General features: G+C 42.4%; 1 protein-coding gene across 1 annotated transcript in view; it reads left to right on the top strand.

The window, feature by feature from the left end:
- The first annotated feature begins 1,848 nt into the window (after window positions 1-1,848).
- Window positions 1,849-25,178, top strand: part of CACNA2D3 (calcium voltage-gated channel auxiliary subunit alpha2delta 3) — a 1,043,639-nt gene continuing 1,020,309 nt past the window's right edge. The window contains exons 1-2 of the mRNA XM_038772667.1: window positions 1,849-1,970; window positions 2,663-2,744. Of these exons, the coding sequence (XP_038628595.1) occupies window positions 1,849-1,970; window positions 2,663-2,744 (204 nt within the window). The remainder of the gene's footprint in view (window positions 1,971-2,662; window positions 2,745-25,178) is intronic.

The raw sequence follows: 25,178 nt of genomic DNA, 5'->3' as shown, positions 1-25,178 counted from the left end.
AGCGGCAGCACCCCAACAGGCCAAGGCACCACCAGATTTAATTAGCCAACACAGAAGGCTCAAGGGCTCTGCTTGTCCAAAGAGTTGAACTATGGTACAAGGCGAGGATGACTCAGCCTAGTTTAGATCGCATCTAATTTCTACCGTTTATATTGCAAAGTTCCCACTGAAGTCTCAACTCTTTAGCTCCCCTAAGTATTGGGCCAAAATCAAGGAAGATGAGGGGAGCAAAGGGGGAGGAAAATAAGAGTCCTGCCTAGAACAGAGAAAGGGATTCCTGGTCGTGCCCCTTTCCCCAGATCTCTGGAGCGAGAGGAGGTGGCATTCCCCTACACTCTCCTAGAAACTCCTGTGCCCTCCTGCCCAATTTGCTCCAGGGCCGCGGGGAGGGCGGTGGGTGTTCAATGAGGAGGTGGGGGGGGATTTCCAGCAGCCCCAAATGAATAATTTATTCCCGGGCCCTAGACACTTAGCCTGCATTGATGTACTTATGCTGCATTTCCTTTCATTCATAAGCCTTTATATCCCGCTGCCTCCCGGCCCCACCGCTGCGGTAGCAGCAGGCACACGGCTCCGGGGAAGCAAGCAGCCTGCAAAAGGTGGGGGGCCCCGACACCCCTAACCTGCCTCTCGCCCCAGAAAGCGTGCTTCGACGCCCGGGGAGGCTCGCTCCATATGACTCAATTCCATGTGGAATCCCGAATCGGAGCCAGATGACTGTGGGTTGCAGGAGGAAGCAACCGCCACCGCCACCGCCGTAGCCGCTTTGTCTTAGAGGCGGTGGGGGAGGAGATGAGAGCCCCGGGAGGGAGCAGAGCTGAGCCTCCCTGGACCGCGGACTTCACGCTCTGCCCGGCTCGCCCGTCCTCAGGGTGCCGCCGCCGCCGCTGCTGCTGCTGCTATTGACTCTCTTGCTCCTCCTCCTCTTTCCCTCCTCCTTCTCCACCTCTTCCCCTCCTCCTCCTCTTCTTCCTCTCCTTTTCTCCTCCTCTCTTCCTCCCTCTGCGTTCTTCTTCTTCCTCCGCCGAGTCTCCGGGGCTGGGTGGCAGATGCTGGTCACGCAGCAGTGCACTTGACGGAATTAGTCAAGTCTCCCGCGGCGGGAGGGGCGGAAGGGGAGGAAGAGAAAGAGGGGGCTCAGGGTTCCCTCTGCCTTTTGAAGGGGGTTCACCCCTACTTCCCCCCCCCCCCCAAGCCAGGCCCCTCCGTCGCGCGGGTCTCCCCGGCCTTCTCGGACGGTCACGCTGTGGGTCCCTCCGGAGCCCGGCCGCCCTCCACCCTCTTTGCCCTTCTTCCCTCTTGGACAGTCCGAGTCTCCCTACCCGTTTCCCCGCCTTTTGGGGTTCAGCAGCGCTCCCCTCCCACCCCGCGACCTGCTGTAAAGTGAGCAGGAACCGCGAGCCTTCCCGGCTGCAATCGATAGAGCCCGGCTCGGCTGCCGAGGACACTTCGGAGCGGCTGTAGGTCAGGACAGAAAACTCCCCGCACACACTGCTCAACTGCGGAGTTGTAAAGAACTACCTGCGAGCGGCTGCAGTGGGGCGACTGGGAGCGCTTCGCCGTTACCAAGGACACACTAGTTTTTAAGTCATTAGAGCTGCGCCTCTGGACCTCTTCAGTCATTATCCGAGGGCCTGTCGAGAGGGGAGGGGGGATGAGGAGACAGCAACTGTGATTTTTTTTCTCTCTTCCTCTTTGCGCCCCCCCCCCCCCCGCCTTTTTTTTCTTCTTCCCAAGTGAGCTGGGAGGGAGAGAGAAGCGAGGAGCCCTACGGGGGGGGTGGGGGGTGGGTGGGTAGCATCTTCCTCGGGTCTTCTCTCTACAGCGTGAAGAGTCGGAGAGCTCACCATGCTCGGGATGTGGAGGCTGCTGCGGGTTTTCTGGGGAGTCTTCTTTGTGTTCTGGGCAGCGTTTCTGAACACCACCCTGGTGGATGTGGTCGGCTCGGAGCAGCAGATCCCCCTGTCCGTGTAAGTGCTTTTCCCTCCCGTGCGTCCTGCCTGCCAGGATCCAGGATCACGCTCAGGGTCTGAGGCTTGGATCTTCCTGCCGCCCAACTTTGGGTTATGCAGGTGTTGGGACAGTGCAGGACACCAATAGTCTCCTTGCTCGTTTCTTCTAGCCGGCCGCACCAAGTCACTCTGAGAGGCTTAGAGTGTAGCAGTTCCGTCCCCGGGAAGGGAAAGGGGGTGCATGCCGTGTTCAAGGAAAGTAAAAACATTTACTCAATAAGTTTGGTGCGGTTTCTTTAATCATCTCGAATATGCTGCTTAATCACGGGGTCCCCACCACCTTATCATTTACTTTTTGGTCATTTACCTGCCCAACACACGCAAGGTGTTTTATAGTCACAAGCCGTCCGACTAATCTGATGCTGGATAGTTTAAATGAAATAAAGTGTCAGTGGGCCATTGGGAATATAGGCCGTTCGGGTCCAGGCGTGCCAAGTGAACTGTTCGAACCTTGGAGTCGGCATTTGTGAATGAATACCTGTGCTGGTAGTTTCAGAAGAGCTATTTACCCCTCTTCAAATAAATGCAAAATTTCTCAGCTCCATCAGAGTGCAGTTAAAACAGCAGCACAGATCGTGGGTGTATACATGTGTGTGTTGTGCACTGTGACATGTGTATTACATTTCTTCCTGTATTTTTCTCCTTTGCAGCGTGAAGCTCTGGGCCTCAGCTTTTGGAGGAGAGATCAAATCCATTGCAGCTAAGTACTCAGGTTCCCAGCTTCTGCAGAAGGTAAGGTCTCTGTTGTGGCAGGAGGCAATGATTTTTAAGCACAGAAAATGGAGGCAGATTTAGTTTTCCAAACAAATGTGAGCCTGAGTAGCATCAGTTATCGGAGATCTCTTGGCTCTATGTACAGTTCCTCCTGCCTCCCCGAACTGCCCTGGTAGTGATTGTCCCGACTAAAGGGTAATTTTTAGGTGACACTTGATTTTAAACACAAAGCAAAGCACCTCACTTGTCACGTCCTGGCCAAAGCTGGAAAAGCGGAGAGGCTTTGCATGTTCTCCACTCTGTGTTGATATTGCTATTTCAGTATGGAAGTAGCTGCTCCCTGGTGAAAAAGGCTAACTTCATCCAAGGGGCAGAATTAGTGCATATTTTCTTATTCTTTTCACCTTGTGCTGTAGGCGTGCAGTTCACTGTATCAGGGAAAGAAGCCTGCACTATTGTTTGTCATCTCTGCAGTTCTTACAATCCCATTATTCCCCAATCATCTCAACCCAGTGCTGGGATGTATTACATCATTACAGATAAGGGGAATGAATGTGGTTATCTTTCTGCTCAGCTGCACAGCTGGGTAATAACCTGCTGAAGTAGTGCACAAACTTGAGAAATTGGCCCATGTCTACATAATTCTGAAGAATAATGAGAATGGAGAATTGATTATTAGGCCTTTATCAAAAGCTTCATCTATTCTCATTTAAAGATGCAACCTTATATTAGAATCCCATTTTGAGATCATTTATTTATTTTTTAAAGTGGTGATAAATGAGAATTGAAAGAAAGGTTAAGATTAAAAGAATTTCCTGACAAGGCAACAGGATTTACAACATGATGCCCAGAGTGATATCCAAAGCAAGACATCAGGGATGGTTCCTTGATCATGACTATAAATGACATAAATTGACATGTTAACTTTTGCAATTTTAAAAATGTGATATTTTTTTGAAGCACAAAAGTTGCATGTGTTATACATTCGGTTTAGCGAATATATAGGCATTTTATTTATGGTACTGGGTTTGAAAAAATAGTCTCTTTTTACAATGATATGAAAGACTGAATTTTGGTCATCAGCTAGAAAGCTTATAATAAAGCATGGGTGGAAGATACAACTGTAAGCCTTTTAAAGATCATAGTTTGCCCGGCATTAGCTTTTTGGTATTAGCTTCCTTCAATTTAAATTAGTTGATTAAGCCTTCAGGTTTTAGTGTGTAAACCTAAAATCATTTAAATGTCCACTGTGAACAATTCCTGAAATTTACCCGAGTGGCATGTTTTCAGTGTTATATTTGGGACCCTGTGACTCTAGTATTATTCGATATTACCCATAATCAAATATTTTTTGCATAGCTGTGCTATCATGCTTTACACAATTTTCATACTTGTAACAGGGAAAGGATATGTACTGAAAGTAACATAAAAAATGTACTGGTAGTCCAAAAGCTATCATCTGTACACAGGATTTAATTCACGTGTTTCACAACCATTAATAAAAAAGCCTCTATGAAAGAAACTTTAGATTTTGAATGTAAATGGTGGCAAAATATGTAACAGCGTAGTGTTGGACACGGTTTAATGCTAACGACTATTGTAGAAATTTCTCCAAACTCCTTGTGTATTCCCCAACTTCCCATTTACGCCATATCTCACCATTCTCGACCAAATATGAAATTTCTTTTCTCTCGGAATTAAAAAAAATTCTGCCTATTGGTTGTTCCATAGTAGTTAATTGGAAGAGCCATAATGCTCCTTTTACCTTCTCATCAGCATCCTTTCTGATATTGAATTCACCAACACTGCTTAGTTTTTTGTCATATTTGCAGCTTGACAATTGTATAATTATTCCCAGCGGTTTAATGCTTTTGATGTCACTTCTTGCTTCTGCATGCCATTTCATAGTATAATGAAAAGGGAAGGGTAGGCGTTCGCTTAGCATTGTACTGTAGATCGTGGTTCAGTTATTTTGGCCAGAATTTTAGTGTCAAATTTGGCGACATCCTAAACCCTGACCTCTGTTCAGTTTTGGTCTAAGGTGAGGTTACTTGGTAGATGAAAATGATGCAGTGGTTAACATTTGGGTATGGGAGGGGCAAAGTGGGGAAGGATGAATGTTTGCAGGTAAAGTTTGGCCCTTCGGATCTTGCTCTTTTCTAAAGTTTATTTTTGAAAACAAAATTCTAAGCATTTTTGGTTAGAGAGTTCAACATATGAAGTATAAAACATTTCAGCAGTTTAAAGGGTGGAAGATGTATCACCATTTAGAAAAGAGAAAATGTGGTAATGACTCAAGTATGAATACATTTCCAAGTTTCTGGCCACAGTATATATAAGGCTTTCAGAGAGAAGGGTACTTTGACTCAAACCCATATTTATAAATGTATTAACATGCATTACATTATTTATAATCAAAAGCATTCTTACATCACATAGCATTCATAAAATGAAGCAGTTACATTTTTAATTATTCATAAAACTTGTTAGTAAAATGCATTAACACTATTTTAACAATACATTAAAAACCAATGAAGACATAGAGTGCATATGCAGATTAAATGACATGCACACTTAATCCTTGATTTTCTGTTCATGTGAAATTCATTTTAAAGCACTACATAACTTTCTATACAGTAAAGTCTCCCTAAATGACACTCTATGTTAGGATGTTTGTGAGTCCGTGTAAAAAATGCAGTTTTGGAATGACCTTTAGTAGCTCTTGAGGCAAAGCTCTACAAAGTTATTTCAGTGAGTACCCTATGAATGATAATTGGTCATCTATTTCAACATTAAAGCACAGTACTTGGAGATTAGGGGAAATGATTGTTTATTTTCCCTTTTGATGCTTAGCTAACAGATATTTTCAGGCAGTAGAATTTTAGGGAACATTATCATTTAGGTCTTGGTGTTGAAGCAATACATAAGTAAGTAAAAACATCTTTATTCTCAATATTCCCATCATATCACTTGGATATTCTATTGGAAGAGTACATTTTCATAGTTGATTATACTTTTAGCATGATGGACTAGATGTATTGTTTTACCTTACAATATATTGGACATTCGATGTACATTTTTTCTAGTGGCAATTTTAGAGTAAATATGGTCATTTTTATTTTTTATTAAATTCAGGAGAACATATGAATAATGAAAAGTGGACACATGAGATATTTTAATAAATGTCAATCTTAATATAATATTCATTATTGGTTTTATAACCCCATATTAATTAGGTGTGCCAAATTCTAGCACCATTGGGTGTTTTCAGGACCAAATAAAAGCAAACAGGCCAGTACTGTGTTGGGGATGTATCTCATTTAGGGAGGTTTTAACAGTTGTCATGTAGATTTGGCACCAGAAAAGAAATCATCTGCTTACTGCCATATAAACAAGCAAGCCTTGCACCCTAGTTAGCAAGTATTGCTGGGGTCTAAGATTCAGTTCAAATTTTAATTAACTCTCCTATGTGATATATGAGCATGAATGTAATTGTAAGACAATGATAGAGTTCAATTTCCTTGATCTTGCCAAAATTCTCAGAAATAAGATGCTTTGTTTAGAACCATTTTAGGAACTTTAAAAAGGTACGTTTTCATAATATGGAGGGACTAAATAACGCTTTGTAGAAGAAGAATAGATATAGTTAGCTAATCCACCCCGCTCACTGGCAACTTGTCCAACATTCCCAATAAAACAAAGATTTAAAAAAAAATGAATTTGCTTTAATGTAAATTTCGTAGGAACTGAATTTGAAAGTACTGTGATTTCCATCCAAAATCCACAAGAGTGAAGGTTTCCAGTGGTATATTTCAGGTTGGTACTGATAAACACAGGGAGAAAATGCAGGTAATGATTCTTCTTTTAAGGTTTAAAATAATTGACTTTTATTCTGTAAAGCTCTTCCTGTGCTTTTAGAGTGCCTGCTTCTTGGAATACACAACCAGGCTTTATACTTTATCAGGTATTTATTTAGAAAGCATTTTACGTATATAAAATTACTAACTCTTTCTACAGGACAATCAGGGCTGAGTAAAAGGATGATTTTCTTCACCATTTTGATAATAATGACTTTTTAGCACCATAGGAATCAATGAACTATTTAATAATTAAGCATGTATATTCACTTATCAATTCCCTACCGTATATGGGTTACCCCACACTTAAAAGATGCATACTTTCTATTAAGTATCCACTGAATTGAGGATTGTTGTATAACCATTCATTGCTTCACATCTTGCAGAATAACCATGTAATAGGAAATGTACTAATCCTGTGCTGCAGGTTCTGAAATCAGGGAATCTCAAAAATCAGTATATTCAGTAAGGGTATGTTATAGTCACATTATTGTTCTTGTTTAAATGAGGGTTTTCAGTCTTTCCAAGTTGGTTTCTTGGAAATATCAGTACATTATTATAACAGGGTGGACCAATTAGCATTCAGTTCAGATCTCGCATTCATGCAGTACCTCTAACTGTAGTTTTAAATCATACAAAATGGTGATTTCATGTCTTTCTAAGTTCCTTGTACAATAATTTGCCAAGATTTGGTCCAACCTTCTTGACGTTAATTATATTTATTCTTTTTTTATATATATATCTTGCTGGGTAGACTTCTATTTTGATGTTTCCTTATTCAAGGAAACCACTATAGCCTGTGTTGGTGGTGGGAGTCAGGAGGTTTACCATATTAAAGCAAATAAAAACAGAGCCATAATTTTCCAGTTCCTTATATTTTGTTCCAATGTTGGTTAATAATTTTAACCATAAGATGATGTAAAATAATGTTAAGGTTTCTTAATAGGAATCTAATACCAACAAAAACTGTTTTCTAACAAAAATACATCTGCAGTAAATATCTTTTAAAATAATCACTGATTAAAATTAAATCACTTAATTTGGGGCTCAGTCTATCATTTGCAGTGGAAGCACATTAAAATATAGTCCTACACATTTATATATACACATACCTGCAAGGATGTGCAAACATTCAGTCTCTACCCTTTGCATATGTCTTCCTTTCATTTGTTATTTTTCCACAATCCAGAACATGTATCTTTGGTGATGGTAGAAACGAGAGGTTTCCACTTCTTTCAATTTTTCCATATAGATAGATAGACCCACGTTTAGTTGTGACATTATTCACCAAATTGGTTATCAAGCCATTAATGAGCTTATGTATTCTATGGAAGCATAGAGTTGAATCATGTTAAAAGAATTCTTTGTGCCTCTTTGTACATTAAAATAAATGGAATATAGCAATAGCACAGGTGCTCAATGTGTCGTCCATTATCAGGATTCTGTCTTGAAGTCCTCATAGCTAGCAAATGCTCTCACAAAATTATTTTCTGTCTTTCAGTTAGTGGTCCAGATATAATAGGTACCCATATGTGTTATTTCCCTATCATTGCTGTTCTTCCTTCACTGAGCACCAAACAGAGTATCTTTAATTCTTTCTGGTCTTTTCTTTTCCTCTTTATTCAACAAGACTACAAAATATATTTTAGTTTCCTGCCGTAGTTATGAGCTGTGATGTAGTCTACTGTTTAGCTATGATATGCTCTTCTCCTGCAGTCACAATGACTACATACATGTGCTGATAATTCAGAGAAGCAGCGTGGCTCACTGGAAAGTGTATGGGCTTTGGAGTCAGAGGTCATGGGTTCAAATCCTGGCTCTGCCATTTGTCAGCTCTGTGACTTTGGGCAAGTCACTTAACTTCTCTGTGCCTCAGTTACCTCATCTGTAAAATGGGGATTAAGACTGTGAGCCCCCCGTGGGACAACCTGATCACCTCGTAGCCTCCCAGCACTTAGAACAGTGCTTTGCACATGGTAAGTGCTTAATAAATGCCATTATTATTATTATCATTATACAGACATCACAGCTTAGTAAATTCCAAAGATTTTGGAGGTTTTATTTTGGAGATAGGCAACATCCAAATTTATTTAGAAGACAAGACTTGTAACATGCTTCCATATAGTCTAGCAAACTTTCAGCCAGGTCCCTAAAGGTCTTATTATCCCATAAAAATTATTACTGATGCAAAATTTTCCCCAATTCATACCAATGCTATAGCAATGTATGTGAAAAGCACTGGCAGCCAGAAGAAACACATATAAACTATCTTGTAGATGCCCCTGAAATTGATTTCTGCAATCTTTCATGAGTGAGTTGAATATGGATTGCAATATGGACCTGAAATGCACAGTATAAAGTGGTTTATAAGTTAACTGCAGTCTTAGGTGGAAAAAAAATGTGTGAAACCCTATCTTATGAATAAATGTACTTGGCAGCACATTTGGTTTTATTTTTTTCTCTTTGTTTAATGTGATTGTTTTAAGAGTGAAATAAATTACAGTCCAGGTTATACTGACCTACCGACGGGATTGTTCTGTTTTAATTTTTTTTTTCATTTAAAAGGAAATATGCTTGATCACATCTACGCTAAATGCGGTGTGCACTGCAGTGCTGTCTGATCTTTAGGTGGTGCTCTTAGCTGACTCGAAATAGTCCAGTAGCTTGCTCTCCCCAAGAGGAAGGTGACATAATAACAAGAAGAAGATTTAGTAAAGCTAAGAGTTGAATTAGAAGTTAGGAAACATCTGGTAATTCTGTTCTTTCTTTCTCCAAGACTCAGTTTTAGGCTCATCACTTTGCTATCTGAAAAATACGGATCATAGTACTTGTTACCTCTATTTGAGAGACACTCTGAGAGTTAACATGATAATCAGTTGAGAGCATTTTGTGCACATTGAAAGACTTGTTCTACAAATACAAATTAATGATGGTTCCAGCAAGTTTTCAATTAATTGCAGAGTGTTTTCTTCTTCCATCTAATTTGCTTTGACCAGTACTAGTGCATTGTCAAAGTTTCTTGTTCCAGAATTGTTTAAAAGAACATTTCTTAACTGTGTCAGCTGTACAGCATTCCAGAAACAAGAAGAAACAAGGAATGAGTACTGTGGGGGAAAAAAAAAAAAGCACACCAGAAAAAGAAAACCTTACTATGGGTATTTTCAAGGACATCAGTCAGTTGGAAAATACTGGCTCTTAAAAGGAAATAAATGAAGAATTCCCCACTTGACACATTTAGAATCTTTTTTTACATATTGTTTGGAAATCATTAATGTTTCAAGGTTAAAAGAATTGATATTCATGCAAATTTCCCTGACAGTGAAATTAGGTAGAACCCTGAATAAATATCACATTGTAAAGCTAGACTTATGGTTATTCACTTATCTTTAAGGAAAGTAACTGCTAATCAATACTCTCCACTTGCAAATGTTGTTACTGGTTATACTTAGTAAGGTTTTGTGCTGATAATACATGGTTATCATAGATCGTGGAACAGAGAGACATTCCATAGTGATTGGAGGGTAGGAAAGGGGGACTATTCTCATATTTCCGAACAGGTTTTACTTGAGAAAGAATTCAAAGAAATATTGAAGGAGTCCACTGAATGATTTTTAACCTTTTGCCTATAGGTGTTTCGCTCTTCCCAAAGAATGTTAAATGTTCCACATTAAGTGGGATGGTCAGAAACTTTTGGGGGTTCTTTCTCACCACTTGAAAGGCTTAATGTGCCTAACCTATCAGGATCATTCTAACCTAAAGCTGTGGGAAGGTGATGTGACCTTAAGCTCCTTGTGGGCAGGGAACTTGTCTACCAACTCTGTTATATTGTACTCTTCTAAATGCTTAGTACAGTTCTCTGCACACAGTAAGTGCTCAATAAATATCATTGACTGATTGACCTTGAGCAAGTCACTTAAGTTATCTGTGCCTCAGTTCCCTCATCTGCAAAATGAGGATTCAGTACCCGTTCTCCACCCGATTTATCCTGTGAGCCCCAGGAGGGACCTGAATATCTCATATCTACCCCAGCACTTAGTATAATGTTTGGCACATAGTAAGTGCTTAACAAATACCATAATTAGCATTAATATTCTCATGGTACTGGCCCTTCCAGACTGTTGATGGGAGTTTCCAGCATGATTGGAAACACAATCTAGGCTGCATGAGAAACTCCCATCAACAGCTTGAAAGGGATAGTTCTAGCATGGTGCAGTGGTTGTAGCTGCGCCCGGTCACTACCGTCACCTATAGCCACCACCTTCCACGGCCCTGCTCTGATCTAGGCCAGACTGCTGAGATTGGGTGAAGATGGTGGCAGCCTGCCTCTGCCAGAGCTCCCTTGGTTAGGCAGTTGTGGGTGGTGGAAGAGAGTGGCCGGCGACGACAGCAGCACCACCACCAACAGTAAAGGAGAAGGAGGAGGTAAGTCCTCCCCTTTCCGCCCCTATTTCTTCTCTCCTTTTCCCTTCTTCCTTCCCCGTTCACCCCTTATCTTTCTCATCTCCTTTTCTTTTCCCCATCTTTTCGTCCCCTCCCCACTATGCCCTCGTTTTCTGACATCTTTCTGATATTCCCCTCATATTTCAGAAGTAATTAATTTAGAGGATATCTTTCTAGTTTATCAAACCCAGTTCTTGTTATTGCACCAGTCCTTTCTTTCCTGCATTAAAAGGTATCATTTTCAAGTCTTATTTTCATATAAAAGTAATAATAATAATAATAATTATATATTCAGGTCTCATATAACATGGGGGTTGCAGTCTTGATGAACTCCGCATTTAGGAAAACCTGTCTTATTAGGTGTTTCTTCCAAGGATAGCACCATTTTATCTTCAGATATTGTCAGAAGAACGTTCCCTAATTCCCTAGCAGTGTTCTAATCTAAAACATGTACTGAAAACTCAAGTCATGGAAAAATTGGGTGTACCTTGAATTTGTGCGATGCTTATGTTTTTCCCAGGTGTTTTTACACCACTTATCTCATTTTGTCCTCCCTACGTCTCTGAGAGGCATTATAAACCTCCCTTTACAGATGAAGAAACTGAGTCTCAGAGAGATTAAATGACTTGAACAAGGTCACATAGCAGACTAGTGACAGAGCTGGGAATAGAATCTGAGTTTCCTGACTCTTAAAGCCTTGCTCTTTCATATCTCATTCACTGGATATGAATCCCCTTCATTACTCCCTTCTCCATTAGCCTGATTCATGTTTTTAGACAAAAGCAATGGTTGATAGGAAGAACAGAGCAGCTTTTAGAAATAGGTGGCTTGGGTCAGATGGGCAGTACCACCTTCTCTAAGAAAACAATAAGCTCTTTTAGCACTCAAGCCATGAAGGGAAATTTCTGGAAAACAACTGATGTAGGAAGTGAAAAATAAAAGGCTATTCCCATCTTAATACACATCTGCCCTAGTGCTCTCAGCATGCCTATCAACTCTGTGGGTTGGCTTGGGAAAATGATTGTATCTGATATAGAATTTAGGAAGATGACATTTTAAGTGTGCCAGTCTAGTGCACCCACCTATTTTCCTAGCAGTGGAAATTTATCCAAGAACTTTAAATTATCAACGAGCTCACAAATATTTTCCCCAAAATTTTCATTGTGGGTTTTGACAAATTTCCAAGCATTTCTCCTCAAAAAAAAAGATCTTTGTAGCAGATAAAACTGGAGGCAGAAGGGATGGGGGCCTTTTTTGGATGGGTGCAAGAGGGATGGTAGGTGAATCTCTTGTTAGAAGATGATGATGATGAAGATGGTATTTCTGAAGCACATGTTGTGTGCCAAGCACTGTACTAAGTGCTGTGGTAGATACAAGATAATCAGTTTGGACACAGTCGCTGTCCCACGTGGGACTTACAGTCGACTTGGGAGGGAAGACAGGATCTTAATTCCCATTTTAAAGATGAAGAAACTGAAGCACCGAGTAGTTAAGTTACTTGTCCAAGGTCACACAGCAGGTAATTGGCAGACAGTATTAGAATCCAGGTCCTCTGTGACTGTTAAGTCTTTCCACTAGGTCACACTGCTTCAGAAGAGAATATTACAATGCCAGAGAGTTGGAACATGTAACAGCACAGCTGTGAAACAATGTCCCACCTACCTGAACCAGACTCACCCCCTGCCTCTTGGATGGGATTTAAGATAAAAGAAAATGGTTAAAAATTTTCCAGCCACCAGGAGCCTCTGTGTCTGTCTCTCCCTTATCCTGCTGGGTCCTCTCTTTCCCATCATCTTCCAGTGTTACACTCTATGCCCCCTATTCGTTGTGTAATGAAATGTAGCCGAAATGATGTCCTTCTCTGGAACAGACTTTACCATTTGGTCTGTACATCTGCTTCTAGGCCACACCTCCAGGCAGGGTGAAGACTTGTTATTAGAGTTCAGATGGTTGTACTATTTCTTCCTTATCCTGCTGGGTCCTCCCCTTCCCATCATCTTCCAGTGTTACACTCTATTCCCCCTGTTGGTTGTGTAATGAAATGTAGCCAAAATGATGTCCTTCTCTGAAACAGACTTTACCATTTGGTCTATACATCTGCTTCTAGCCCACACCTCCAGGCAGGGTGAAGACTTGTTATTAGAGTTCAGATGGTTGTACTATTTCTTCATTCAGATGAGGGTACATAGCAGTAACAATACTAATTTGCACTTCTAAAAGGCTTTTCAACTAAGGATCTCAAAAGAGTTTACAAACGTTAGATAATGAGGCCTCATGCCAGCTCTGTGAAAAGTGGTATAGAGACTTAAAAGGTCAGATAGGAAAGACTGAAGTTCATCCTCTCAAAATATCATTGGTAATGTGGGATTCACTGGAAGTGATTTGAGTCTTTGTTTTGCTTGGTTTCTTTCCAAAATATTATCTTAGTGAATAAAAATATTTGTGCTATATGTTTAGCACTTACTATGTGCTTGACTGTTCTCCACATTGGGATGGATACAGTACAGCCAGATCAGATATAGTCCATGTTTCACACAGGCTCACAGTGTAGTGGGGAAGGAGAAGTAATTAATACCCACTACACAGATAAGAAAACAGAGGTGCAGAGAAGTTAAGTGATCTGCCCAAGGTCACACAACAATCAAGAGGAAGAGTCAGGATTAGAACCCATGTCCTCTGACTACCAGGCCCATGCTCCCTAGGCCATGGTGCTCCAAAATTATGAGTTTTTTCTGTGTTTTTTTTAAATGGTATTTCTTAAGCACTTACCATGTGCCAGGCACTGTGCTAGGGGCTGTGGTAGATACAGGCTAATCAGGTTGGACACAGTCCTTGTCCCACATGGGGCTCACAGCCTTAATTCCCATTTTACAGAGGCACAGAGAAGTTAAGTGACTTGCCCAAGGTCACACAGCAGATAAGTGGCAGAGAAGGGATTAGAGCCCAGGTCCTTTGACTCCCAGGCCAGCTGCTTCTGTGTTCCATTCTTTTGGGCAGGCATCTGGTGTTCGGTTTTGAGACATTTACTGCATGTGCATTTGTTTTGCCAGAGAATCCCAAGGCCACATTTTGGGCTGTGTCTACACGGGCAAAGTGAAATGGAGGGCTGAGCAATTAACTGGTGAATATGATTAATGTAGACAGTTATAATTCAGGGTAAATCAGACTACAAAAATAACTTTTCTCAAGAATTTTAACTCCTTGGATAACTACATGTGCTCTCCAAGCGTAGGCTATTTAGGAATGTTTTCAAATATTGAGTTAGGTTCACTTTTATGAAGTTATTTTTTATGAAGTAAGTCATTTTTGAGAACCACTTTTGGTCCTTGAAAATGTTGTTCATATTCTATTCCATGGGTCCAGTCAGGTTAGGAAGCTAACAAACTGTTTTGTGAAATTAGGCAACTAGACACAAGAGAAGTGTTTGAGAGCTATTTCCTTAATCTCTTCATTAATACCTTTATATGTAGCAGAGGTGCTGAATTTAATCTATATCAGTGTCCTTTCATTTGATCTATCGGTTGAGTTATTAAAGGTCTTTAATAAACAAATCATGTAGGCTGCTTGCATCACCTTCTGGAATTATGTAAGGCACAAAGACAATTGAGAATGCTTTCTTTTGCTAGTCTACTGCATCTCTCCTGATACAGGCTGTTCTTATTTAAGATTTCACGTGTTCTAGCAATGTGGACAAGCTTTATGATTCTGACTTTCCCAAATGAGTCTTACAAATGGGCCATGAACCAACCTCTCCATTTGAACCAGGGCCAACTTTGCAGAAAACTTTCCTGTTGGAAGTTTTCAAGCCTCAACAGATTCAGTCCTAACTGTAAAGAAACTGGTGATGGGGATGGTGCAAGCCTTCTAAATACCTTTTTTTGTATGGAACGTGCCAGTGGCATGGAGAACATTTTGAATTCTAAGACTGTCTAGTAAAGTTGACTGAGTAAAACCTTCACTTAGGGAGAGTGCATTATGCAACAGGCATCTATCTCACCCAAGAGTTTGTTGTGGTTTTTTTAAATGGAAGTCAGAGTTTAAATTATTCACCCAAGTCTAGTGCCGAATGTGAGGTGGTGAATGGCTTTTCTTTGCCAGGGAATTGACATCGTGGTTAAAATAGATCGGAAAAGTGCCAACTGACTCTGGGAATCTAGTTGGCTTGACCTTGCCTCACTATAATTCCTCCCTGCTAGTTACTAGATGCAATCTCTGTTTGTTGCCTCCCATTGCTTGCCCCATCTCACTTTAGAAAGAGGTTGAATCTCTGAGATCTCCAAGACCTTCACTTCACTTTAAGACCCAGTACAAAGGAGGGTAGGCCCTGTCAATCACACAATCAGTCGATCATATTTATTGATCATTTACTGTGTGCAGAGCACCGTGCTAAGCACTTGGGAGAGTACCATATAACAGAGTTGGTAGACACGTTCCCTGCCCACAACAAGCTTACAGTTTAGAGGGGAGACAGACATTAAAATAAATAAATTAACCCCAAAACTCATAGTTACTATGGTTTTAATCAATAGTGCAACAACTTTCTGGGAATGTTCTGTTATCCTTTCCTTTCAAGCCAATAACCTATAAAAAGTGGAAAATTCACAGCTTAATATGAGTGTGGTGCCATAAGTAAGATAATCAGAAATTGGGTTTGAAGTGGGATGGTCATGCACTTGGGAAATTTGCCCCACAGCCAGATAGATCTAAGGGGGAAACCACTAAAGGTCCTCTTTTGGTCAGCAAGGCTGGATAGAATCCTTCATTTGTTGTGGCTGCTGCGGCCACAGCTGAAGAACAGGTGAAGGAAATGTTCTGTTCACCATCTTCATCACTGCCTCCACTTACCTTGCCACTGCACAGTATTGTCACTATTACAGTGCTGGACTTCGGAGCCATGCATAGTAGTCCACAGTCTGGCTAGGTGAATATTTCTGGCTGAGTTTGCAATTCATATACATGGCCCAGAAGGGTGGTCTTGGTGTAGCTGGATGGTCACAGTTGTTGTCAGCCCTTGGACCCTGCCCTCATGCTCTGTTTCCCTATTCTAGATTGTAAACTCCTTGTGGGCAGGGAATACGTCTACCAACTCTGTTATATTGTACGCTCCCTAGTGCTTAATACAAGAATCTGCACACAGTAAGAGCTCAATAAATACGATTGATGGATTGTTTGAGTGATTGATTGATTGGCTGATTTCCCATGGCTGCTTGAGAAGTAGAGAAGCAGCATGGTGAAGTGGATAGTGCACGGGCCTGTGAGTCAGAAGGTCATGGGCTCTATTCCCAGCTCTGCCACTTGTCTGCTGTGTGACCTTGGGCAAGTCACTTCACTTCTCTGTGCGTCAGTTACCTCATCTGTAAAGTGGGGATTGAGACTGTGAGCCCCACGTGGGACAGGGACTTTACTTAACCCAATTTGCTTGTGTCCACCCCAGCACTTAGAACAGTGCTTGGCACATAGTAAGCACTTAAGAAATACCATTATTATTATTATTATTATTATCATTATTATTATTATTATTATTATTATTAGGTAGCATGTCCTTCTCTGGCCCCTGCCCCACAATTTCTCCCCTTATTTTTCCTTCCTTCTCCATCCTTTCCCCCTTTCTTTGTTTTCTCCTTTCTCCCTTTCCTTACTCCCTCTCTGGCCTGGCCCTATTTTAAGATCTCCCCACTTAGGGAGAAGAAGCAGCGTGGCTCAGTGGAAAGAGTGCGGGCTTGGGAGTCAGAGGTCACGGATTCTAATCCCGGCTCCACCACTTATCAGCTGTGTGGCTTTGGGCAAGTCACTTAACTTCTCTGTGCCTCAGTTCCCTCATCTGGAAAATGGGGATTAAGACTGTGAGCCCCATGTGGGACAATGTGATTACCTTGTATCTCCCCCAGTGCTTAGAACAGTGCTTGGCACATAGTAAGTGCTTAACAAATACCAAAATTATTATTATTAGGCCCCAGCCACATACTTTGAGCCCACTCCCTCTCCCAATCTAGTCACCTTATACTCTGGCTAACCAAAGAACATACATGAGTTTTTCTCCTGTTTTGTGAGGTTGCATGGAGCAAGGGTTACCTCATCTGTAAAAATGGGGATTAAGACTGTGAGCCCTATGCGTGACAGGGACTGTGTCCAACCCAATTTGCTTGTATCCACCCCAGCACTTAGTACAGTGCCTGGCACATAGCAAGTGCTTAACACATACCGTTATTATTATAGAAACTCAGAAATCCCAATTACATTCTTATGTATGTCATCTCCCCTGACTTCTGCATCCTTCAAAATATAAGAGAATCAAGATTACTATGTGTAATTGTTCATGAACGGTTTCTTTTTAAAAGATACTCTTCATATCTTGTACACAAAATCTTGGCAATTGTCAGAACCCAAGTTTGTTTTTGCTTTCACACATACTATGATTTGTAAAATAAGGTGAAAGTTTAAAATACGGAGTGAATGCCAAGAGTTTTGTTTAAGTGACATCCAAAACACCTCTTCCATTGTGCTTTGTTGAGGCGGAGGCCAAAAAATATTGTAAAAGGCTCAATATGTGTGGGAGATAATAAATCCATTGGATACAGATAGTCCATGACTGCAAGTCAAAACATAAAGCTTTGCTCTTAGCCTCCTACCAGTTTCCATTATCAGTGAAAATGTCTATTAATGTAATATGATAGCATCATGTACAAACAGCTCAATGGACATAGATTTTGCACAGCTGTCATAAAGTGATAGTCATCTGGGCTTCTAGGATGGTATTGCTGAATTTTGTACATTTCTTCTTTTCATCTTTGACTGAAAAAAAGAATCTTATTTTTGCAATTGGGAGCAGAGTGTCTGCTTTAAGGAAATAAATACGAGACGATAGATACCATGATGTTTATCCATTGGGTCCTTTTTCATGTTTTCAGTAAAACAGTTTTTAAATAATGTGAGCTAGCTGATTTAAAATTATGATAGTACAAAATTCCAAGAATATTTTTATCATGCTAAACAAGGTATAATCCTGCTGGTAAAGGACATAACCTACATTAGCCTTTAAAAAGTAATAGGTGTGTAAATGGTATAAAACAAGAATATCAGAATTATAGATTCTTAAATTTAGAATAGATGCTTATAGATTTAATTAGCTCCTTGTAGGCAGGGAACGAGTCTACCTACTCTGGTATATTGAGTGCTCCCAAGCGCTCAGTACAGTGCTCTGCACACAGGAAGAGCTCAATAAATATGATTGATAGTTGAATTTATAATCTGACTTAGTCAAGTTTGCACATGGATCAGGTGCTTCGTGAACAGTAAATAGTGCAAGCAGGTCTAAATTGGTGTTTCTTTTGAAAGTGCTGCAGTGGCAGTGAATATCATGCAAAATGGGTTTACATTGTTGGTAAGCTGTGCTCTGCTGTGAAAAAGTGCTAATGTTAAGCTTTTTGGTACCTTGCTTAAGGTACCCTTGCTTACATTTTGCATCAGGAATCCAGTGCTAAACATGACTGTTACGGTATTTACAAGAGATTGTTTGGGATGGGGAGGAAGGACCAAGCTTCAGTATTCCCAGATCAATTAATCAGAACCATTTTCTTTTAGATATTGTTTTTGGTAGTGAAAGAGAAGAATGAATCCCAGAGATAGTACTGACAGTGGGTCAGTCTGTCAAGAGGACACTTCTTTTTCCTTCATTCTCTGATTCAACTCTTGTTTCCTTTCATTCACTCCTATGTCCTCCTTTCTGTGCTTAGTTTCCTGATGACTGTTTTTTCCAGATGGTGTTTGGGTTTATTGCAATTTCAGAATCCCAAAGTACAGGATGGGGATAAAAGGGAATAGGCCTAAAATGAGAAGGGGTGGAGGGGGCTATAGAGGGGCCAAGAGAGAAGGGAAAGGGCGGCAGACTGAGAGGGAAAAGAGGGGTGAGAAAAGGAGAAGGGAAAAGCAGAGAATGGGGGAAAGGGAAAGAGGAAAAGAGAAGGAAAGGGGAAAAGTGGGAGCCTTGTTGACACCATCAGGGAAATGGAAGCTCTGGATGGCAGGGTGCCCCTGGCATGGCATGAAATGGGCAACAGTGATGGGATTGGAAGGGGTGTCCACTGAGCAGCTGCGGGGCTTTTGTCAGCTCTGCTGCCACCGCCAAAGTTATCTAGGAGGCTCCTGGCATCCCGCATCATAGATATGAGACTGGAAATCTCTGGTAGGTTGGCATTCCAGCCACGATGGCCCCAGTATTCATTCATTCATTCATTTAATCATATTTATTGAGCGCTTACTGTGTGCAGAGCACTGTACTAAGCACTTGGGAAGTACAAGTTGGCAACATATAGAGACGGTCCCTACCCACCAGCGGGCTCACAGTCTAGAAGGGGGAGATAGACAACAAAACAAAACATATTAACAAAATGAAATGAATAGAATAGTAAATATGTACAAGTAAAATAGAGTAATAAAGCTGTACAAACATATATACAGGTGCTGTGGGGAGAGGAAGGAGGTAGGGCAGGGGGATGGGGAGGGGGAGAGGAATGGGGCGGCTCAGTCTGGGAAGGCCTCCTGGAGGAGGTGAGCTCTCAGTAGGGCCTTGAAGGGAGGAAGAGCGCTAGCTTGGCGAATGTGTGGAGGGAAGGCATTCCAGGCCAGGGGGAGGACGTGGACCAGGGGTCGACGGCGGGACAAGCGAGAACGAGGCACAGTGAGGAGGTTAGCAGCAGAGGAGCGGAGGGTGCGGGCTGGGCTGTAGAAGGAAAGAAGGGAGGAGAAGTAGGAGGGGGCGAGGTGATGGAGAGCCTTGAAGCCGAGAGTGAGGAGTTTTTGCCTGATGCGTAGGTTGATTGGTAGCCACTGGAGATTTTTGAGGAGGGGAGTAACATGCCCAGAATGTTTCTGCACAAAGGTGATCCGGGCAGCAGCGTGAAGTAGAGATTGAAGTGGGGAGAGACAGGAGGATGGGAGGTGAGAGAGGAGGCTGATGCAGTAATCCAGTCGGGATAGGATGAGAGATTGAACCAACAGGGTAGCGGTTTGGATGGAGAGGAAAGGGCGGATCTTGGCGATGTTGCGGAGGTGAGAGCGGCAGTTTTTGGTGATGGATTGGATGTGAGGGGAGAACGAGAGAGCAGAGTCGAGGATGACACCAAGGTTGCGGGCTTGTGAGACGGAAAGGATGGTAGTGCCGTCAACAGTGATGGGAAAGTCAGGGAGAGGGCAGGGTTTGGGAGGGAAGATAAGGAGTTCAGTCTTGGACATATTGAGTTTTAGATGGCGGGCAGACATCCAGATGGAGATGTCTTGAAGGCAGGAGGAGACACGAGCCTGAAGGGAGGGAGAGAGAGCAGGGGCGTAGATGTAGATTTGGGTGTCATCAGCATAGAGATGATAGTTGAAGCCATGGGAGCGCATGAGTTCACCAAGGGAGTGAGTGTAGATAGAGAACAGAAGGGGACCAAGAACTGACCCTTGAGGAACCCGTACAGTAAGGGCATGTGAGGGGGAGGAGGAGCCCGCAAAAGAGACTGAGAATGAATGGCTGGAGAGATAAGAGGAGAACCAGGAAAGGACAGAGTCTGTGAAGCCAAGGTTGGATAGCGTGTTGAGGAGAACGGGGTGGTCCACAGTGTGGAAGGCAGCTGAGAGGTCGAGGAGGATTAGGATAGAGTAGGAGCCGTTGGTTTTGGCAAGTAGGAGGTCATTGGTGACCTTTGAGTGGGCAGTTTTGGTGGAATGTAGGGCACGGAAGCCAGATTGGAGGTGGTCGAGGAGAGAGTTGGCGTTGAGGAATGTAACCAATAGTGTTTACAGTGATGACTGTGAACACCCCTGAAGAAGAGGAATGGAGGAAGAGACTGAATTGCCTTTCTGTGCACTTCTTCCCTTCCTATAGCTGGTTTTGGATAGCACCTACCCTGGCTGTCAGTTCCCCACCCACCATCCATCTTCAACCTTTGTGGGTTTGTATGCTGCAACCGCAGTATTATTGATCATCCTACCTAAAGCAGGACATCCAGGTACATTCATCTAGATTGATTAAAAAGTCATCCAATCATCTAAGCCAACTAGGTTTTCCTCTTTTTTCCTTTCTCTTCATCTCTTTTTCTACTTTATATTTCCTTTGTTAGACTGGTCTCCATGCATTAGGTCGCATTTACGGGCAGCTTTACTGGAAACCTATAATTAAATGAATGTTTCATTTTATTCCCATCTAATTTCAAAGATTTTCCTTTCTTTATGTTTCCATTTTTCAGATTTAGTCGACTGTTGTCTTCCACCTTGGCAAATATATTGTTGTCTTTATTCCTTTCATTTTTGACAAATCATTTAGAATATGCAAATGAGAAGCAGCATAACTTAGTGCATTGTGTATGGACTGGGAGTCAGAAGGATCTGTGTTCTTAACCCAGCTCTGCCACTTTTGGCCGTATGACCTTGCGCAAGTCACTTGATTTCTCTATTCCTCTTCATTCATTCATTCAATCAATTTATTGAGCGCTTACTGTGTGCAGAGCACTGTACTAAGTGCTTGAACAGTTACCTCATCTGTAAAATGGCGATGAAGGCTGTGAACCCCATGTGGGACATGGACCGTGTCCAACCCGATTAGCTTGTATTTACCCCTGAGTTTAGTACAGTACCTGGCACATAGTAAGCACTTAAGAAATATCATAAATAAATAAATACTACACGGTTTAGTGAGAACCTGTTCTTCTTCAAATACCATCTAATCATTTCCAATCCATAGTGACTCCATAGACACACCCTCTCCAGAATGTCCCATCTTATGCCATAAAATCATTCTGGTGTGTATCCATAAAGTTTTCTCGATAAAGATATGGAAGTGGTTTACCATTGCCTTCTTCTGCAAAGAACCTGTTACTTTGCTCAATTTTGCACATGTTGATTTAGGTTGGCAGAAATGTATTTTTCCATATTTGCCCTCACCTCTGTATTTCCTAAGCATTTGGAAGTGTACCCCTTAAGCACTTTGACACTCCACGCCCAGCCCCACAGCTCTTAGGTACATATCTTCATACTCTGCCATTTCCCCTATTGGTAATTTATTTTAATGTCTGTCTCCCCTTTGAAACTATAAACTCCTCAATGGGAAGGAACATGTCCACCAACTCCATTGCATTGTACTCTCCCAAGGGCTTAGTTCAGTGTTCGGCACACAGTAAGTACTCGATACATACCTTTGTTTGTTTTATGAATAAAATATTCACAAACTTTATATTCCATAAACTTTCTGATCTCAGATTAGAAAGGGCAGAGTGTTAGACTTTTGATTAAGAATTGTTACAGGTTTGTATTCAGTTATGTTCCCCCCTTCAGCCCTGTTCTCCTTAGCTGGAATGGATTGTGGGCTGAAACAAAACTGCCTAGAGATTTCCTTGACGACTTCTTGCTGCTTTGTGTGGTGAGGAGACAACCTGACATCCTCAAGCACAAACTTTGCAGGGCTGAGCATCCTGGTAGTGCTTGTTCTGCCTGAAAGGGAGCTTGGCTAGCAGCTCTGCATGAGCAACTCCCCTACTGCCTACCCTGAAGACTCCACTCCCCAGCAGGAATGCTGGCTGCTAGCCTCTGGGGAGTTTTCCTGGCTCCCCCGACCCCGGGGGAGGCACAGTGTGGGGGAATAAAATGAATTCAACAATCTCTAAAACTTATTCAGCCTCTGAGCAAGTGACTCTTGGGCTGTTGTGATGGGAAAACAACACTTTTAGCACAGTTCTTTGAAAAAATGACTTCAATTCTGCCCCTCTAAAAACAGGCTGGATTCTGAAAAGCAAGATTTCAAAAACAACTGATCCCTAATTAGTAATGTTCAAATCATCATGCCTTTTAGTTCTTGCAGTTGTTTACACTTTGTTAAATGTTACCAGTCTGCTTGGTCCTTTATGGAGCAGAGGAATAACCCCATCCTTCCATGGGAACATACCCAAATCACATCTCCAGAAATTCAGGGCCTTGACTCATTGCACTGTGCTTCCAAGTGTACGATGAGTTCATCTTAGTTCATGTTTGCACATGGTTGAGATGGTGATGCTCAGAAGCTAGACAGCAGAGTGGAAATTTGAGCTTGGTGAATTATAATCTTGGCTCTGTCACTCATTGGCTATGTAACTTGGCATATCTCTTATTGGGTACATGAAAAAAATGAGCCTTGCTAAAGTATGAAGGTCCAAGGAATGATTGGTTGCTTCTTTGATCATATTCCACCAGTTGAAAGGACTGCCTTATGGGCCATTCCCAGGCCACATCCTCTGCTTTGTTCCCGCTGATAGGTTCTTGTTGGTGGGCACCCCTGCCTATCAGGGCCATGTCATCTGATTGGTTCCCATAATAACAGTAATAGTGGTTGTGTTATTTGTTAAGCGGTTACTCTGTGTCAGGCTCTGCGGTAGATACGAGATAATTGGGTTGGACACAGTCCATATCCCACATGGGGTTCACAGTTTCAATCCACATTTTACAGATGAGCGAAGTGATGCACAGAGAAGTGAATTGACTTACCCACGGTTATACAGCAGTCAAGTGGCGGAGCCGGGCTTAGAAAACCAGGTTCCACTGACTTCCAGGCCATTCTGCTTCTATAGACTGGGTGTGTGTGTTTGTGTGGGACAGGGGGTGCAATGACAGCAGTGTCTGACCTGAGCAACAATAACCCCTCAACAGTTGTGGCCCCCTCAAGGCTGTCTGGCCCACCTGGGGCCTCTGGGTTTGGGGTGGGTCAGTCTTCAGCTTGGGGCTGAGGGTCCTTGGGGTGGATGCCACTGGCGTTGCAGTGGGGGGCCTCCGTGGAAGTCAGTATTGTAAGGGCTCAGATCTGCTGGGACGCCGGGCTGGAGTTTCACAGGGTCACAGATTGTAGGCTCCCTAGGAGTGCCTCAAACCCAGCCAGAAAGGTACCTGCAAGTAGATAGCCGCCAGGAGCCCCAAGGCCTCTTTTGTATGGAACTCTGGCTTGGATGTGGGACTGTCTCTATATGTTGCCAATTTGTACTTCCCAAGCGCTTAGTACAGTGCTCTGCACATAGTAAGCGCTCAATAAATACGATTGATGATGATGATGATGATGATTGATGATGATGTATGGAACTCTGGCTTGGGTGCGGGACACCAGCCTGCCCTGCTGGACGAGCGCCTCCTAGCGGTCCTTTCCCGGAAACACAACCCTGCGTTTTGTTCTGGGCAAAGGCAAGATCTGCGTCGAGGTGGGGGGAGTGTGTGTGTGTGGCGGGGTGGTGGTGAACGGAGTTGATATTTTCAGTCAGTGCTTTACAGTTTACATTTGCTGGAGCTTTATTAAAATGCAGATAAAAAAAGCACACCTCTAAATTCCTGCCCATCCGCCCACCACTGACTACAGCGGCGGGTCATAAGCTCCAGTTGCTATTGCCACGTCCACATGGGTCAGTGCTCTTGGTTCCATGGGAGGGGGTGGAAACAGGGAGCTGGGAGGGCTAGCTGGGACAGGTTATCAAAAGTCCAACCCTGCTTCTCCCCCGACTCCACCCCCTCTTTGAAACCTCTGCCCAACCAGAGAATAACCATCTTGGAGAATTGCAATGCGACATGTAATCAGATTATCTAGGTGGAATTCTCCAGATAGCAGGATTGTTGTCCATAAAGACATGCTTACTTTGGGAAATTGCTCCCCCCCCCCCTTTCTCTTTTCTCTCTCCTTTCTCTCATTCTCCTCTCTCTCTGTCACGTTCATATTTCAAATGGGAGTGGTGGATGGCATGTTGTCAAAGAACTGAAGTACTCTAGCAAGAGGCACAGATACTAAAACAAATGCTTTGATGAATTTTGTGTTTAAAGCCCTAGCACTGAAAGAAGGGGATCTTCCATATTGAAAATCCACTGCTGTGACAAAGGTATGTGATGAACCTGATTGGGCCCTTCTTTTTGGCCCTTTGTTTCTAGAAAAGAATAAGAACAATAGTTCCCATGTCTGTGTATTTTTAAATTGCCCACTTTAAATTTCTAGTATAAATTTCCTCTTTTTCAGCCCTCTTTGTCCCCAGTAGTTTCAGCTTAAAACAGTGGGGATATTACTGTGTAAATTTGCTTTGGTTTTCTTACACAGGGCTCCTTTTTCTCTGCCTCTCCTGGGTGTGGGCAGGGAATGTGTCTACCATCTCTGTTGTATTGTACTCTCCCAAGTACTTAG

The sequence above is a fragment of the Tachyglossus aculeatus genome, chromosome X1 (genome assembly GCF_015852505.1).
Source record: "Tachyglossus aculeatus isolate mTacAcu1 chromosome X1, mTacAcu1.pri, whole genome shotgun sequence".
NCBI lineage: Eukaryota > Metazoa > Chordata > Mammalia > Monotremata > Tachyglossidae > Tachyglossus > Tachyglossus aculeatus.
This window is presented reverse-complemented; position numbering and strand designations above follow the sequence as displayed.